Source organism: Sprattus sprattus (assembly GCF_963457725.1).
Source record: "Sprattus sprattus genome assembly, chromosome: 1".
Classification (NCBI taxonomy): domain Eukaryota; kingdom Metazoa; phylum Chordata; class Actinopteri; order Clupeiformes; family Clupeidae; genus Sprattus; species Sprattus sprattus.
This window is the reverse complement of record NC_137920.1, coordinates 61,293,537-61,307,763: the sequence shown is the minus strand read 5'-3', so window position 1 is coordinate 61,307,763 and position 14,227 is coordinate 61,293,537. Positions and strand designations below refer to the sequence as shown.

Here is a 14,227-nt window from a genome sequence, read left to right as displayed (position 1 = left end):
CAGATAACGCGCACGCGGCTGACAGGCAGGCCGGCCGATCCATTCTTCTGCCGGCACAAACCCAATTATGCCCCCATTGTGCCGCCGCCGTGGCGCCCCTGCCGTAGAATTAACGCTGCTCAGCCTGGCCCGGCCGGCCCGCACCCACTACCGCTGCCGGCCTCACCCAAGAACAAAACACAAATCTAAATTCGATCTCCATTCAGTCTAGCTCTCTCCCTATTGAACTTGTCTGGCACTAGATGGTCTCTCTGTTTCTCAAGGGGGTTCTTCTTCCTTAACCTTCTCTCTCCCTTTCACTCACTGTCTCTCTCTCTCTCTCTCTCTTTATTTTTCTCTGTCCATCACCCTACCTCTGGTTGCTTGTTATTTTTTCCACCATTGTAATTCCTTCACTTGGAGTTTCAATGGTTTTTGTTCTAGTTTTGTGTGTTTGTCTTTTCACACAGGCATATAAAGGGCAGCCCTCTCCCACCCAAGGCCCCCGCTCCTCCCGTGGGCTACGTGTCCAGCACGCTGGCCTCTGATCTGGGACCAGACATCCTGACAGACGGGGAGGAGGAGGACGGAGACAGCGAGGAGTACGACTTGTCACGGCCGCTGTGCAAGCTGGACTACACGCCCGGGCGCAGCATGGACAACATGGAGGGTCCAGGCAAAGGTAACAAGCAGAGTCAGGCGTGTCCACAAACACCCAGCGCTCTCACCGCAGGAACATACACCACAATACACACTTGCCATCGATTACAAGAACACACACGTGCTTCCACACAGACTCTCTCCTCAGCAAAGGAGCACACACCAGCAACACACCCCTCTGTCAGCACAAGAACACACGCAGACATCCCCCCCTCCAAAAGCAGTTTTCAGCTCATTAGAACAACACACACACAGGCGCACAACACACTTTCCTTTCATTACCAGAAAGCACAGAGATGTCTCCACAAGCAGCCTATTTCAGCACCAGAGCACACACAGGCTGACATGTCTCAGACAGAACCCCTCATGGTGCATATATTACCATTCCCCTTCCTCTTTCCTCTTCGGTTTGTGTCTCTGTTTCTACCGTGACTTGTTTAACTGTACACTGCCAACTCCACGCCACCAGTTTCTTCTAAAATAACATTTCATGCAGCTAGCAATGGTATAGGATAGAAGAGCTCATAAGCAGAACCAAATGTACATGTATGTATTCAGCGTCTTGTGTGGTTGCAGTGAAAACATCTGCTGAATGATTCATCTGAATGTAAATGTCTGACTGCAGATGAGCTAAAGGTGGGAAGGGGTGAAACGATTGAATACATAAACAGGGAAACACAAGAGCGGGGACTGAATGTTCTCAGTACACACTGTCATAGGACTCGGGGGTTATTAGAGAGCATCTACAGACGCACCCGGGCACCAATCCGCTCTCTTATGAGATAAAGAGGCCAGCATCATTTCTGTCTTAATTACCTTTCATTCTATGGGACAATACCGGAATGCTCCACAGAGGATAAGAAAGGACACACACACACACACACACACACACACACACACACACAGACACACAGACACAGACACACACACACACACACACACACACACACACACACACACACACACACACACACACACACACACACACACACACAGACACACACACACACACAGACACACACACAGACATACACAAAGACACAAACAATCACAGGTTTAAAGGATAGAGTACAGGACACAGATAATAGGTCGGGAGTGGGGGTTGGTGGCACGCATATAAACAGGTATTGAAACAATCAGTCAAAAGAACTAGACATGACATGCCAATGTCAACAACCAGAATGAGGTGAGACCTGGATATTATGAATGGTGGTTGGAGTCATTTGTTGTCATTAATGCAAGCAGCTTCCTGTGTGTTCTGTATTCATGATTTAATATATTTCTTCAGCAGCAGACGTGTTTAAATACTGTCTCCTGGTTGTCCTCGCCATATTGGGGTGAATATTGGATGCGGTGCTATTTGGCTGTCGAGTGTTAACTGTATCTGAATGTCACTGGAGAGATTTCTTTATGTCGGCAAGAGAATCTTTTTCTGTTTTAGCTGACATGATGCTAATTTTTCAATTTCCTCCCTACATTCTCAAATGACCCATTCAAGTTCCCTTTTTTTTTTTTTTTTTAAATTGTGACTAGAAATTTCATGAATTTTAACAAGAAATGGAATGACCGATAATGAGAGAGGAAGGTTATACAACTAAGAAATTTGCATTGCGTGAACAAAAAAGAAAAAGAAAAAATGTGTATGCAGCATTCAGGAGCGAAATGAATTTTTGATGGAAGCAATCATTCCTGTTTGACATCTCATTTAGCCCCCCCCCCCCCTCATGTCCTTCTGATGAATTGTTCGGGGGTTATGAGAAGACTCTTTGTATATAATATCACAGTTCACTTTTTTAACTGGACTTCATTTAAGAACAATTCCAGCCCATAGTGACAATGGAAACACAGACTACAGTGTTAAAATGACGGTCCGTTCATGGCCAGCACCTCATATTCAATAGATCTTATTTTCTTTTTTGAAAATCTTACCTTCCACAGACTGTTCGGATGATATTGTGCAGTTAGCCATGGAAACATTTCCCATTAACTTTGGTGAATAACCATGGAGACATGTAACGAGAATTGATCTCCTTTTACTCGTCCAATCAATACCATGCGAGAGCCTTGGTGATAGAATAAGTGTAGGCTTGCAGGGTGAAGGGAGGATGGAGGAGGAGGAGGAGAGGAGGAGATGGAGGAGGAGGAGATGGGGTGTTTCACTTGACTGAGCAAGCATACGTCTATTGGTGAGTGTGTTTGGAGGGGTGGGGGTCGGGGGGGGGTGGGGGGGGGGGTGTAGGTGAGTGGCGGACCACCGTTGGCCTCACTGCAGTTTTTCCGGCTGATGATGGAACAGTGGTCCAGGCATACTTGACACACGGCGTCTCTGATCTATCGGCCGGCGCCGTGATGAAGTAGTTACCGCGCCGTTATCAGCAACCCGGTGCCGCCGGCACCATGCGAGAGCAGTGGACTAGATCTGATTATTTTCTCTGAAAGGTCTCTCAGATTCTCACTTTCTTTTTTCTTTCTTTCTCCTTTTTTTTGTCCTCCCACCTCCACACATCCTGCTCCTGCTCCTCCTCCTCCTCCTCCTCCTCCTCCACTTCACCTCTGCCTGTTTTTGCGTCTTTGCTTTTGACTCCCGCTCCTTCCATGGTTCTCTGCCACCACACCCACGCACTCTCCCAGAGGGTGTGTGAGCGTGAGGAGAGTGTGTGTTGGCAGAACATGACCCACTGTGCTCGTTGCTGGTTTTACACCGACTCGTAGGGGCGAAGAAATCACTTATTCAGCACGGCCCCCGAAGGAGAGGTGCAAGATCATCAGAGGCGTCTGGCACATGGCCCGGCCCTATCTAACTTTGGCAGACTATCCCCAATGTAGTTATAGAATGCTCCTCTCTCATGTTATTACCTATGGATCTGTTTATTACATTGCTATTACATTGTTATAGGTACTGTGGACCAGGGAGTAGATTGACTACTTTCTACAAAGAAAGTAGATATGTGGTGATTGAAACTCCTTGATCTATTGAGGTTGTCTCTACCCCATGAAATGCCAAGTTTTCAAACACACATGTCCATCCATCCATGTCAGTATGACCGAGTTCCTCACAAAGAGATATTCGTGTTTTTTTTTTGTGTGTTTATGCCTATGTGTGTGTTTGTGTGTGTCTCCTCACCTGTCCAGGGAAGGCCTACTCCTCACGGACTCAGCCTGACAGCCCCCTCTCCTCAGACAGCAGCCTCTTGGGCACACAGAGCCTGGGCCACCGGAGGGCACCACACCCCACGCGGAGACACCGGGCAGAGACGACGGGCGTGACTGAGCCCCGCAGAGACCCCCACCTCAGTGACGGTGAGAGAAAGAGGCACAGTGCTGCTTCCTGCATAGTATAAACTCAACCAGACATAAATAGTTAGTAATATTAAGTAAGGGATAATGTATTGTCCGGAGGTCATTCTACAAAAATAATTCCCGACGGGGCGAACAACACCCCGACGCGCAGAATTATTTTTGTAGAATGACCAACGGACAATACATTATCCCGCTTATTATACGGGTACTTGCCAAAAACGATAGAAGACATTCCTCCAACATACCTCTTTTTAATGATTTAGGTGCCGTTTCATGTGTCCCGTTTAGAAATAAATAGTTCTTCAAGCAAATAGAACTTTGAAGTTTCAGGTGTTGCATAGCAACCCATTACTTGCTGACTTCAAATTACTCTCTACTGTTGCGTTAAAATGACTGGACTTCTGGCGGAATGATATGAAAGATGTGAATTAGAAGTACAAAACCCGTTGCCAATGACAGCTGTGATTATCTTTGGCAGAGGTCTGCTAGCAGGAATTAATGTATGGGTATGACGTAGGGATGGCCCATTCAAATCAACGGTACTTTTTGGAACGTTCTGAAGAGCCGTATAATAAGTCATTATAAGTAACTAGTCAATAGGCTATAATCTACCATTTAAACAATGAAGGAAATAGAGAGATTGTACTGTGGAAGATCTGGATCTGGGTCTCCAGTATCAGATGAATTGCTGATGAAGAATTATCTCTGAATGATTCGTGTTGATGCTGTAGTGAGAGATGTTAATGTTTTTAGACGCAATGGTGTTAAAGGGTTTAAGACCACACTGAGCATGTGCATTTGTTCGTGGTAATTCTTTTCTCAGAGGATTTAACACAGTGGTGTGTGCATTTCTCTGTGGAATGCTATTCTATAGGTGAGTTCAGCATCATTTTAATTGCATTTCTATCCCCGTTGAGGTCTCATATTCACCAAATGTGGTGGGCTTACATCCTCCCCAAGGGCATACGTTTCTACACAATCACACTATAGGGGCCCTAATTTGATAGGTGTGCACAGTTGGTTTACAACAAAGAGGGGCATCGCGTGAAGCTATTTTGATTAATAGGGCACGTTCATTGGGTAATTTCATAACAAGCGCACAGACCCATATCGCCTTCGAAGGCAGACTGCCTCATTTGTGTGTGTCTGGTCAAAACGGTAGGCATTGCATTTGAGACAGCTGTTCTACTTCCTTCTTTGAAATGTAACCTGCATCATGGTTTCCAACATCTGGCAAGCACATCTAATTTAATCTCTACACAGTTAAGAAGCATTAACTCAGTTACTAAATTGACTAATTATTTAACTCAACAAAGTATGTCACCAAATGGCTTTGTAGGCTATGCAACAACGCTTACAGACATAAAATAACCCAGTAATGCATTCACTCAGTGTGCAACAAAAATATTTGAAAGGTAATAGTTTATAAATTTTACAGCATAGACCACTAATCAACACATAATTTCCCCATTTACTGTTCAAAAATAACCTGACGTCTCTCAATACAATACAGTGGCAATCAAGATAGGCCTCGTATGAGGAGAGACATTTCTCTGTCTAGAAACAGGAACATTCCATAGAGTGTTTGTTTCGTTTTCACTGTATATTAGATATGTTTTGTTGCAGGCTGCTGAACCTGATATATCAGTAATGTTGTTTGAACTAGTAGCACCAAGCACAAAGCGACTTTATGTCGTTGTAATAGTGAAAGTGCCATTAGGGATTATTTACTTCACTCTGGATATGAAATATTACCTGTGTGTTTCATAGACGGCTTTGCCGTTTCATGAAATGCTTAAATTCAGTCCATTTACTCCACTTAAAGAACTGTCGTTGTGCAATTGATACTTTCCGGTGTCTGGGACTGTTTTTGTTATTTTGTGGGGAAAAAATGCTTAGAAGATGACCTTGATGTTTTTGGCGCATATACAGCCAGTGCTTTTGTCCACCGCATTTGCGGTAACAGCACTTTTGTTCCCCTAAAGAAATCAAGCCTTTGCACCATATTTTCCATACATAGTTCTCCTAATATCTTATGTAGCTTTCATGCATGTTTATTAGGCCCATATAGTCATTATATGTTAAATGATGTGTAAACCACAGCATTAATTGCACCCTGGTGGTTTGAACTATGCTGGGCTTTTATCAATACAACTCGACATATTTATCATTTCACATTGACAATTTCACAGTTTATATTTTAAGTGGCTTGTCTTCACAGCACATGTCAGAATTCCTGTTGATATGACTGGCTCAAAATCTGTGGCACACCCACAAATCAATATGTCATTTCACCTGCCCCACAAAGGTCTCCAGCCCGACCACCAGAAAACCAAACCCTTGGTAAACATATCCTCCCCTTCCACCTGCCCCCTTCTCTCTCTTCCGTAGGGCGCTCTGCTGCCTCTGAGCCTCTGAACAGCATCGGGGCACGCCTGCACGGCTCCTGGGGCACCATTGGATCGGACACGCCCGACGAGTGCCTGGTGTCCACCCTGGAGCGACAGCACATGGGACCCTGGGGCGGCTCCGTCTCCTCCTCCAGGGGCACCCTGGGACGCGGAACCCACCAGAGGCCCTTCCCCGACCAATCAGAACGCGGGCGCCTGGGCCCCGGCAGCATTGAGTTGAACCACAGAGAATTATGTGAGTGTGCCGTTCCCATGGCAACAGCCTTGTGTTTGGGGATTGTTATGGTTGAAGGCTGGTCGTGTGGGCTATAGTATCTGTATGCGTTTCAAAGAGATGTGTCCTTCAACTAGTTGTCTTTTTGTGTCTTTTCTACTTTGACTGTTTTGTTGTTGTGTCTGTTGTCCGTCTTGGTGTAACCATACCTCTGTTTGTTTTGTTGTCCGACTGCATTGTTTGTCTGTCCTACTGCCTAGCCTGTATTTGTTTTGGCTCGACTGTGTGTCTGTACGTGTAATTGTTCGACTGCCTGTATGGTTTTACTGTCCGCCTGTCAATGTGTCTCACCAGTTTGTCCGTCTGTCTTCCTTCTGCAGAATGGCCCGTCGGAATGAAGAGCTGGACCCTTTCACTGCCCCCCACCCCCGCCCCTAAGTAGGGAAGTCCCGTTGAACCTGTGCAATGAATCTCTCTCCTCTTTGTGTCTCCCAGAAGAAGAAAGAAGGAAAGAAAAAAAGAGAGAGAAAGAAAAAAAGAGATGGAAAGAAACTGATGGTGATGTACAGACACATGGATACATGTCTCACTATGCCCTCTTCTCCTCCCACTTTTCCCTCTCCTCCTTCCCTATTGGGTAATTGTCTGACGCGCTCCCCTCCCCTTTCCTTTTTGGGTTTTGTGTCACGAAAATGTAAATCACTTATACAATATAAAGTTGTTGTGAATGACGCGGAAAAAAGAGAAATCACAGCTGTAAGCTTATTGTCCCTTGCCATGGAAGAAAAAAGGGATTTGTATTTCTTGTAAATATGTTTTTATTATTATTATTATTTTGTTTGATGTTGCTTTGCTATGCAAGCCAAAATCAAATTTCTAGGTTTGTGTCTCTTTCAATGGTCATTTTACATTGTGTATTGATGGAACGTGGTGTCACAATGTTTAATTTTATTTTTGTTTTTTCATAAATGCGCTAAATATTTGCTAAGTTATTATGAATAATTGTTTACTTTGCACAGAACATTTTTTTGGTGACAAGCACAACGTCTTCAGCCTGGGCTGACTTGTAAAAAAAAAAAAGGAATGATTATGTTGAAAAGAAGTGTCTGTACTGAGGAGAGGAGTGGGGAAACAGGGGAAGGAAAAGAGTATTACTAAGAGATTTCAGAACAGAGCTTTTATCATCCTGCACTCCATTGTGCAGTGTGGCAGTTTTTGTAGGCAGGATGTGACAGAAGAATACAGACAGAGAGAGCGAGAGGGAGAGAGAGGGATACTGTGAGAAAAAGAGAGAGAGAGAGAGAGAGAAATAGTGTGAGAGAATGAGAGAGAAAGTGTGGGTCTATAAAACTTATTGTGAAGTGGTCAGTCCATGAAGGTCAACCGTTGTCCTCTAAGGAATGAAAGAATAAAGAACGTAGAGCATTTTAGAGAGGCTCACTCAAAGGAGAAAAAGAATTAAAAGATACGTTTTTGAAGGTTAAAGAGTGCTTTAGGTATGCAGAACATCTCAAGCTGTCCTCCCTTCCATCACAGAGAGGAAGCCCTCCATACTGTATGAAGATGGCAGCTCACGGTCCCCTCTCCTCACCGCGGACACACATCAGTAACACATGAGGGTATTTGCCATATGTGTGGGGAGGAAAAGACTGCACAGATCTGTGACCACTGAGAGGACTCCTGTATGACCACTTTTCTATTTGATGTTTAGTTTGCATGATTAGCAAACTCAATTCCGTTTTTCAATTAGACTGAAAGGAACCATACAGTCACTTGTAGTGCAGCCACAGCTTACTATTCTCTCTGGTCCTTTGTCACCTAAACCAATGTCCGAAAGAGAGAACTCTCTGATGTTTTTGTTTTTCCCGTAAATGAAACGGCTGTTAAAGCTGCCCCCATTGTATGCACTGTGACCGTGAGTCACAGTGGTGCGTGAGCCAGTGAGTTTCACTTTTTCACGTCTTTGTACTGTTCTTTTTATTTCTCTATCTCTGTGCGGTTTGTAACTCTCTCCACGTGTACAGAGTGGCCCTCGACTGGCGGCTGGCTCTGGGCGGACCTGCGTCGGATCAAGGGCCGGATGTGGGCCGGGTCCGCGCCGGAGGCAGCTGCGAGCCCCAGGGTCTTAACCTGCCGAATCTGTTCTGCCCTCAGGAAAACACAGGCACTTGCAACGTGGCCGTTTCTGAAGAAAAGAAAAACATACAACAAAAAGGAAAAAAAAATCAACAAAAAATTCCAAATAAAATATGTATGTGAACATACCTGGCCTGGTCTTGTAAAGTTATTTTGGGCTATGAGTACTTTAATGAATAAAAATGTAGAATGCCATCCCACTGCATATCATCCCCCATCTTCCAACCCCACCCCACCCCACCTCCTCACATACACACTCACTGAACGCACTCATAGCAAAAGCTGAACAGACGTGAAACATATGCACATGATGGAAACAGCCATTGGTTGCTTGAGAACAGAGTGCATCCAAATGCATTTCCTTCAACACAGCAGACTGTATGGAGAAGTGCTGCTTCGAAACTTAAATCTGATGAGCAGATGGTCTGTCAGCAATTTGTCCCAATTTGGCTCCCTCACAACCAAGTTCTCCTAAAAGTGTTGACTTTCTGTCTGCCTCCACCTCCACCTCCACCTCCACCTCCACCTCCACCTCCACACAGCCAATGGGGGCTGAGTGTACCTATGCAGAAGGGATGTCATGGCATCATGCAGGTCTGTACTACACGCTGTCCCTGTGAAGATGAGTAAAGAGTAAAGTGCTTTGGGTATCGAGAAACACACCAATAAAAGTCTAACCATTCCTGTATTTCTCCATCAACTAACACTGCGCTGACTCATTGCCCCCCGGTCACTGAAATGCATAATAAACCTCCTCGAACAAACAAATTAATAAATAAACAAATAAAACACCATCGCTTATTTATTTTGGATTCATCAGAGCCTGCAAATGCATCCTAACATGCTGAAATGAATGTGATTAATGCGGAGAAGCAGTTAAGTGGTGATCTGAAATTAAAATCGTGTTTACTTCTCTCCCCCATCACAACAGCTCTTCACCTTAACGGCTTGCCAGCTCTGCACGCTCTGTCTGAATTGATGATGAGACGTATTAGAGAGTATGGAACACGCACAGAGCTGGATCAGCTCATGTTGTTGTGTTTACACAGTTGAGCGTCTGCACTCTCCAGATTTGCCTTTTTTTATTTTTATTTAATACACCCCACAGATAGCAATTACCAATTGCTTACTTGTTAGACGGGGAGACATGGTTCAATTTGCATTGGGTTCATAGCCAGTCAGAGATTATTATTGGTCCCAGAAAAAAAAAGCTGCACCAAAACAGTTTTTTCCTAATAGAACTAGCTCCCTCTAGTGGATAGGGTGAAACACAAGCATATTTTAATTGACCTTCATTTTTGTCTGGCTTTAATTAGACTTTTGTCTGACATTATATTTGTGTTTGTGAGTGTGTGTGTTCATGTTCATGAATGTATCTGTAGGTGCAACATTTGTTTGATTATGAACAGGGTATATTTGTGTGTCTAACCATGATTATTTATCTAGATGTCTGGCCATGTCTGTGTGAGTAGTATGGATTTGTGTTTCAAATTGTGTGTGCGTGTTTGTGTGTGCGTGTGTGTGTATGTGTGTGAACATGTGTAGTTACAGTACTTGCCTTAGGTTTGCACAGGTACATTTGTGTATGTTTGACCATGGGCACATATATCTGCATGAGTGGTATGGATTTGTGTTTGCCGGATGAATGAATGTGTGTCTGTGTCCACTTGTTTGTGTATTTATGTGTGCTGCGTGTCTATTGTGAGCCTTTCAGTTACAGGATTGAGGCTGTTTTGTCAAGGTCAGGTTTTTGAGTTTTCAATAGATGCTGAACATAATCAACACATATGGTCACACACATACACACATACACACACACACACCCACGCACACACACACACACACACACACACACACACACACACACACACTTATACACACACTCACTCACTGATGGAAATTGAATTTCAGTGTGAAAAGGATTCTCTATTCAAGGGAAATATCTGGAATGAGAACAGTTTGCCTTGTATGGGAGATGGCATCCGGTGAGCAGAAAATTGTTTCCACCGCTGCTGTCAGACAAACACACCCAGAGTCAGCCTCGCTGTGGGAAGGTGGCTGCTTCAAGACGCCTTTCAACAGGAAGGATTTATTAAAGTGCTTCAATCTTTTCTGTGTAGATGGGTAGTTTGTGGTCTAGTTCTGATTATCAGGTCCACACCATATACCACAGCTCTGATTGGGACTCACTAAGGGTGTGTGGCCTGTGAGCATCCAATTGGTCAGAGCAGTTATAGTAGGTTCATGTGGGAACTATCCTACATGCAGTCAATTACGATGTATGACTTGCAGTTGCAGCAGCCATTTTCTTAACCTTCTTTACCAATGTAAGACTTGTTTTGTGTTAATGTTTCATGTTATGTTGGTGATATGGTATTTCTCTTTCCCTCTCTTTCTTTTGTACACACACAGTGCATATCAGCATTTCTTCCACAGGCACCACTAAAACGGCCCTAGCACTTTAGCTTAGCATTAGCTTAGACAGATGGTGGAGCTAACAGCCTTGATTTCAAAACAGCTGCTCTGCCTTGCCAGTGATCCTGCACAATGTGACAGGAAGGCCCATGCTGTTTATTACCCCAGAGCCCAAGGAGACACAACCCACAGGCATGTGAAAACACAAGCATAAGCACAAAGTTAGCAAATTTTGCATAGTGAACACAAGCCATGCAATGGTAAGACAATACAGTAAAATGTGTCTGGAAGCATTATTTGAGTTAACTGGTAGATGAACAGATCTATCAGTGGGTCTAGTATGTTCCGTTTTCTCATTTTCTTACAATCCTATCAAAAAGATTGGATCTCCGATTGTTTTACAATATTACAGTAAGAGCTTGTGTTTACTACTTAGTAGAAGAATGACAACTATGCATTTTACCCTGGCATCACCTTTCGTTTTTCTTTTTCCTCCTTCTCTCTCTCCCTCTCGTTCTCCCCCTTTTCTTTTCCCCCTGTAGTGGTGAGCTGATGCGTAGGTGTGAGTCCCTGTGGATATACAGGCACTGTGTGACTTCCTGCCACCTCTCCTGCAGGCTCTGCTAACAGAAATCACAAAGGGATGCTCACACGCTCCAAAAAAAAGAACGGAGGGGGGTCCAACATTCACAATGCAAGAAAACAACATCGGATTATACTTGACATACTACTGGTTCTATATAGGTACTCTTGTATTTAAAAAAAGCTCAAGTATAGTCCACAAAAGTCTGCCTTCATACTTCCCTGTACTCTTCCATTCATCCTTGCACTCTATATGCATCATCGGCAGAGAGGGAAACACACCACAGTGTCATGGCGACATGGGGAATGTTGTGACTCTCCCAACAGATAACAACAAAATCAAGCCTTTCTTTGTGCTCATCCAGACAGTAAAGAAAACAAACCCAAACACGTGGGCCTTTGTTGAGGGTTAATTCACTGGAACACTGAGACAGTGCTATGTGCGCTCAAAATGGCTGATGGGAGGAAATGATTGGACAATTAGCAGCCTTTTCCTCTCTTCCTGTGCAGTTTAATTGCACAAGGCAATGCCACACAGAGTCTCTGTGTGTGTGTGGGGAGGGGGAGTAAATCTCTTATGTCATTGTTTAATTGACTCGGCGTCGAGGCGGTCTTGGCGGGGACAGGTTTAATCCGCGGCGCTGGCATTTAATTGCGTGGGCAGCGGGCGGGGTGGCAGGGACGGGGGATTAGGCGGCTCTCCCGCGGAGCGTTGTCTTATCACAGGCGCTGGATGCCCTCACTGACTACACGACGCTAGCTCGGTGCCTGGTGGAAAAACAGGAAAATATGCTGTTAGATAAAAAAACTAAAAGAGCTGTATTTTTTCTATTCTTTCGTTCGTCATCCAGAGGAGTAGAAATTTCACAACCAATCTTTCCTTCCTTTCATGACTGAAAAACTGACTGAATTCATATGAACATGAATAATATTTCTATCACACATTTAGATTTATTTATGTTAAGTATGTGGTATGTGCGTGATTGTTAGTCTATTTGTTTAATTATGTATTCTCCATGATTGTTGTTATAATGATATAGTCAACCTATGTGCTGATCCCTGCAGGTAAACACTACCTGCTAGTGTTGCTCTTCTCTCCTCAAATCTTGTATCTGAGTGTGTGATGATGGGTTTAAAGTCAAGCGGCTGTGTGTATGTGTGTGTGTGTGGGGGGGGGGCATGCTGGCAGGCAGGCACTGCTGTCTCCACGTGCTCATAATGAAGACGGATGGGTCATATTTATTTGCTGACGCTGACAGGACGGCGGAGTCTAAAACGAGTGGAGTTGAGTCTGGGCCCGTGGGCCACGACCATCCATCATCCCACGACACTCTCATCATCAGAGCCTCTTCCTCAGAGCTCAGAGAAACAAACAAACGAAAAGAAACGAACCACAAATCAATGATTAACTAGACAAGGGGACGCACTGGCCTTTTACAAAAATCACATATGAACAAAACAGATGGTCTGAGGACAAGGCCTTGTTAAGTGTTTTAAATGCTGGTCATGCACACAGAACCCCCCCCCCCCACACACACACACACAATTACAATTTGAGAAAGGGATTGTTTTGGTCTTTGATGCGATGAAAACATTTCAACATATTTTTTTGTCTGCACAAAGCAGCTGTTGGATGTCTGACTCTGAAAACAAAACTTTGACAAGCTTGAAGCAAGCAAGTTCGCCAAGACATGGTTTTTTTTTTTTTAAATGGTCCCAGTGGGAAATGTAGTGAGTCAGTGACTGTTAGGCAGCCTGCTGGAATTGGACAGCAGTGCGGTAACATTGAGTTACCATTGCGTCACCAATGCAGAGATCAGAGTGGGGTGGGGAACGAGGTCTAGCCTGGCCTCGTCAGGCTAATGAGTATGATCCCACCGGCACTGAATTTGCCCCACACGTGACCCTGACAGCAGAAGTTAATGGATTTGACCTTCAGGAGCCTGACGTCACTGCGGCTGAAACCATAGCCTCTTTTATGGACAAGCCCCATACTCAAGGTCCCTCAACCCTACACCCTTCACTGCACTAAGCACTTAGTCTGATAAGCTGCTGGGAAAAGCTGGAGACCTAACAGGTGTGTTGTATGCTATGATATGCAGTCTCATTATTTCTAAATTATGTCCAAAGTTTCAGACTGACATACTCTTATGAATGTTGTCAGATACATTGGTTACACTGGTAAAATATGTTTTCTCATTTCTCACACACACACACACACACACACACACACGGTACACCTGTGATAGCCTCCCAGTATGTAACAGCACACAGATACTCTTCTGCCAAACAATGGCATTGTGTGAGTGAGCTTAATTAAAGCAAGTGAATCTCATTATACACATCCAAAGACAACCTTCTTTCCTCTAGATTATATCTGTTTCACGAAGAACACCCACCGCCCATTAACTGTTCTGTCTGGAAAACCTCATTCATGAATATATGCATCTCTAGAGTGGAGAGAGTGTGAGGCGGATGTTTCACCCATGTAAGGGGCAACAGGCAAAGACAGGATGAGGTTTGAGGTTGT

At 44.3% G+C, this 14,227-nt stretch overlaps 1 protein-coding gene across 1 annotated transcript in view; it reads left to right on the top strand.

Annotated features, from left to right (window-relative positions):
- The window catches only part of LOC308370795 (roundabout homolog 2-like), a gene marked incomplete at both ends in the record, with an annotated part of 163,560 nt that extends 154,240 nt beyond the window's left edge, over window positions 1-9,320 (top strand). The window contains 5 exons of the mRNA XM_080845510.1: window positions 450-661; window positions 3,772-3,939; window positions 6,331-6,589; window positions 8,589-8,739; window positions 9,243-9,320. Of these exons, the coding sequence (XP_080701636.1) occupies window positions 450-661; window positions 3,772-3,939; window positions 6,331-6,589; window positions 8,589-8,739; window positions 9,243-9,320 (868 nt within the window). The remainder of the gene's footprint in view (window positions 1-449; window positions 662-3,771; window positions 3,940-6,330; window positions 6,590-8,588; window positions 8,740-9,242) is intronic.
- Between the last annotated feature and the right edge of the window lie 4,907 nt (window positions 9,321-14,227).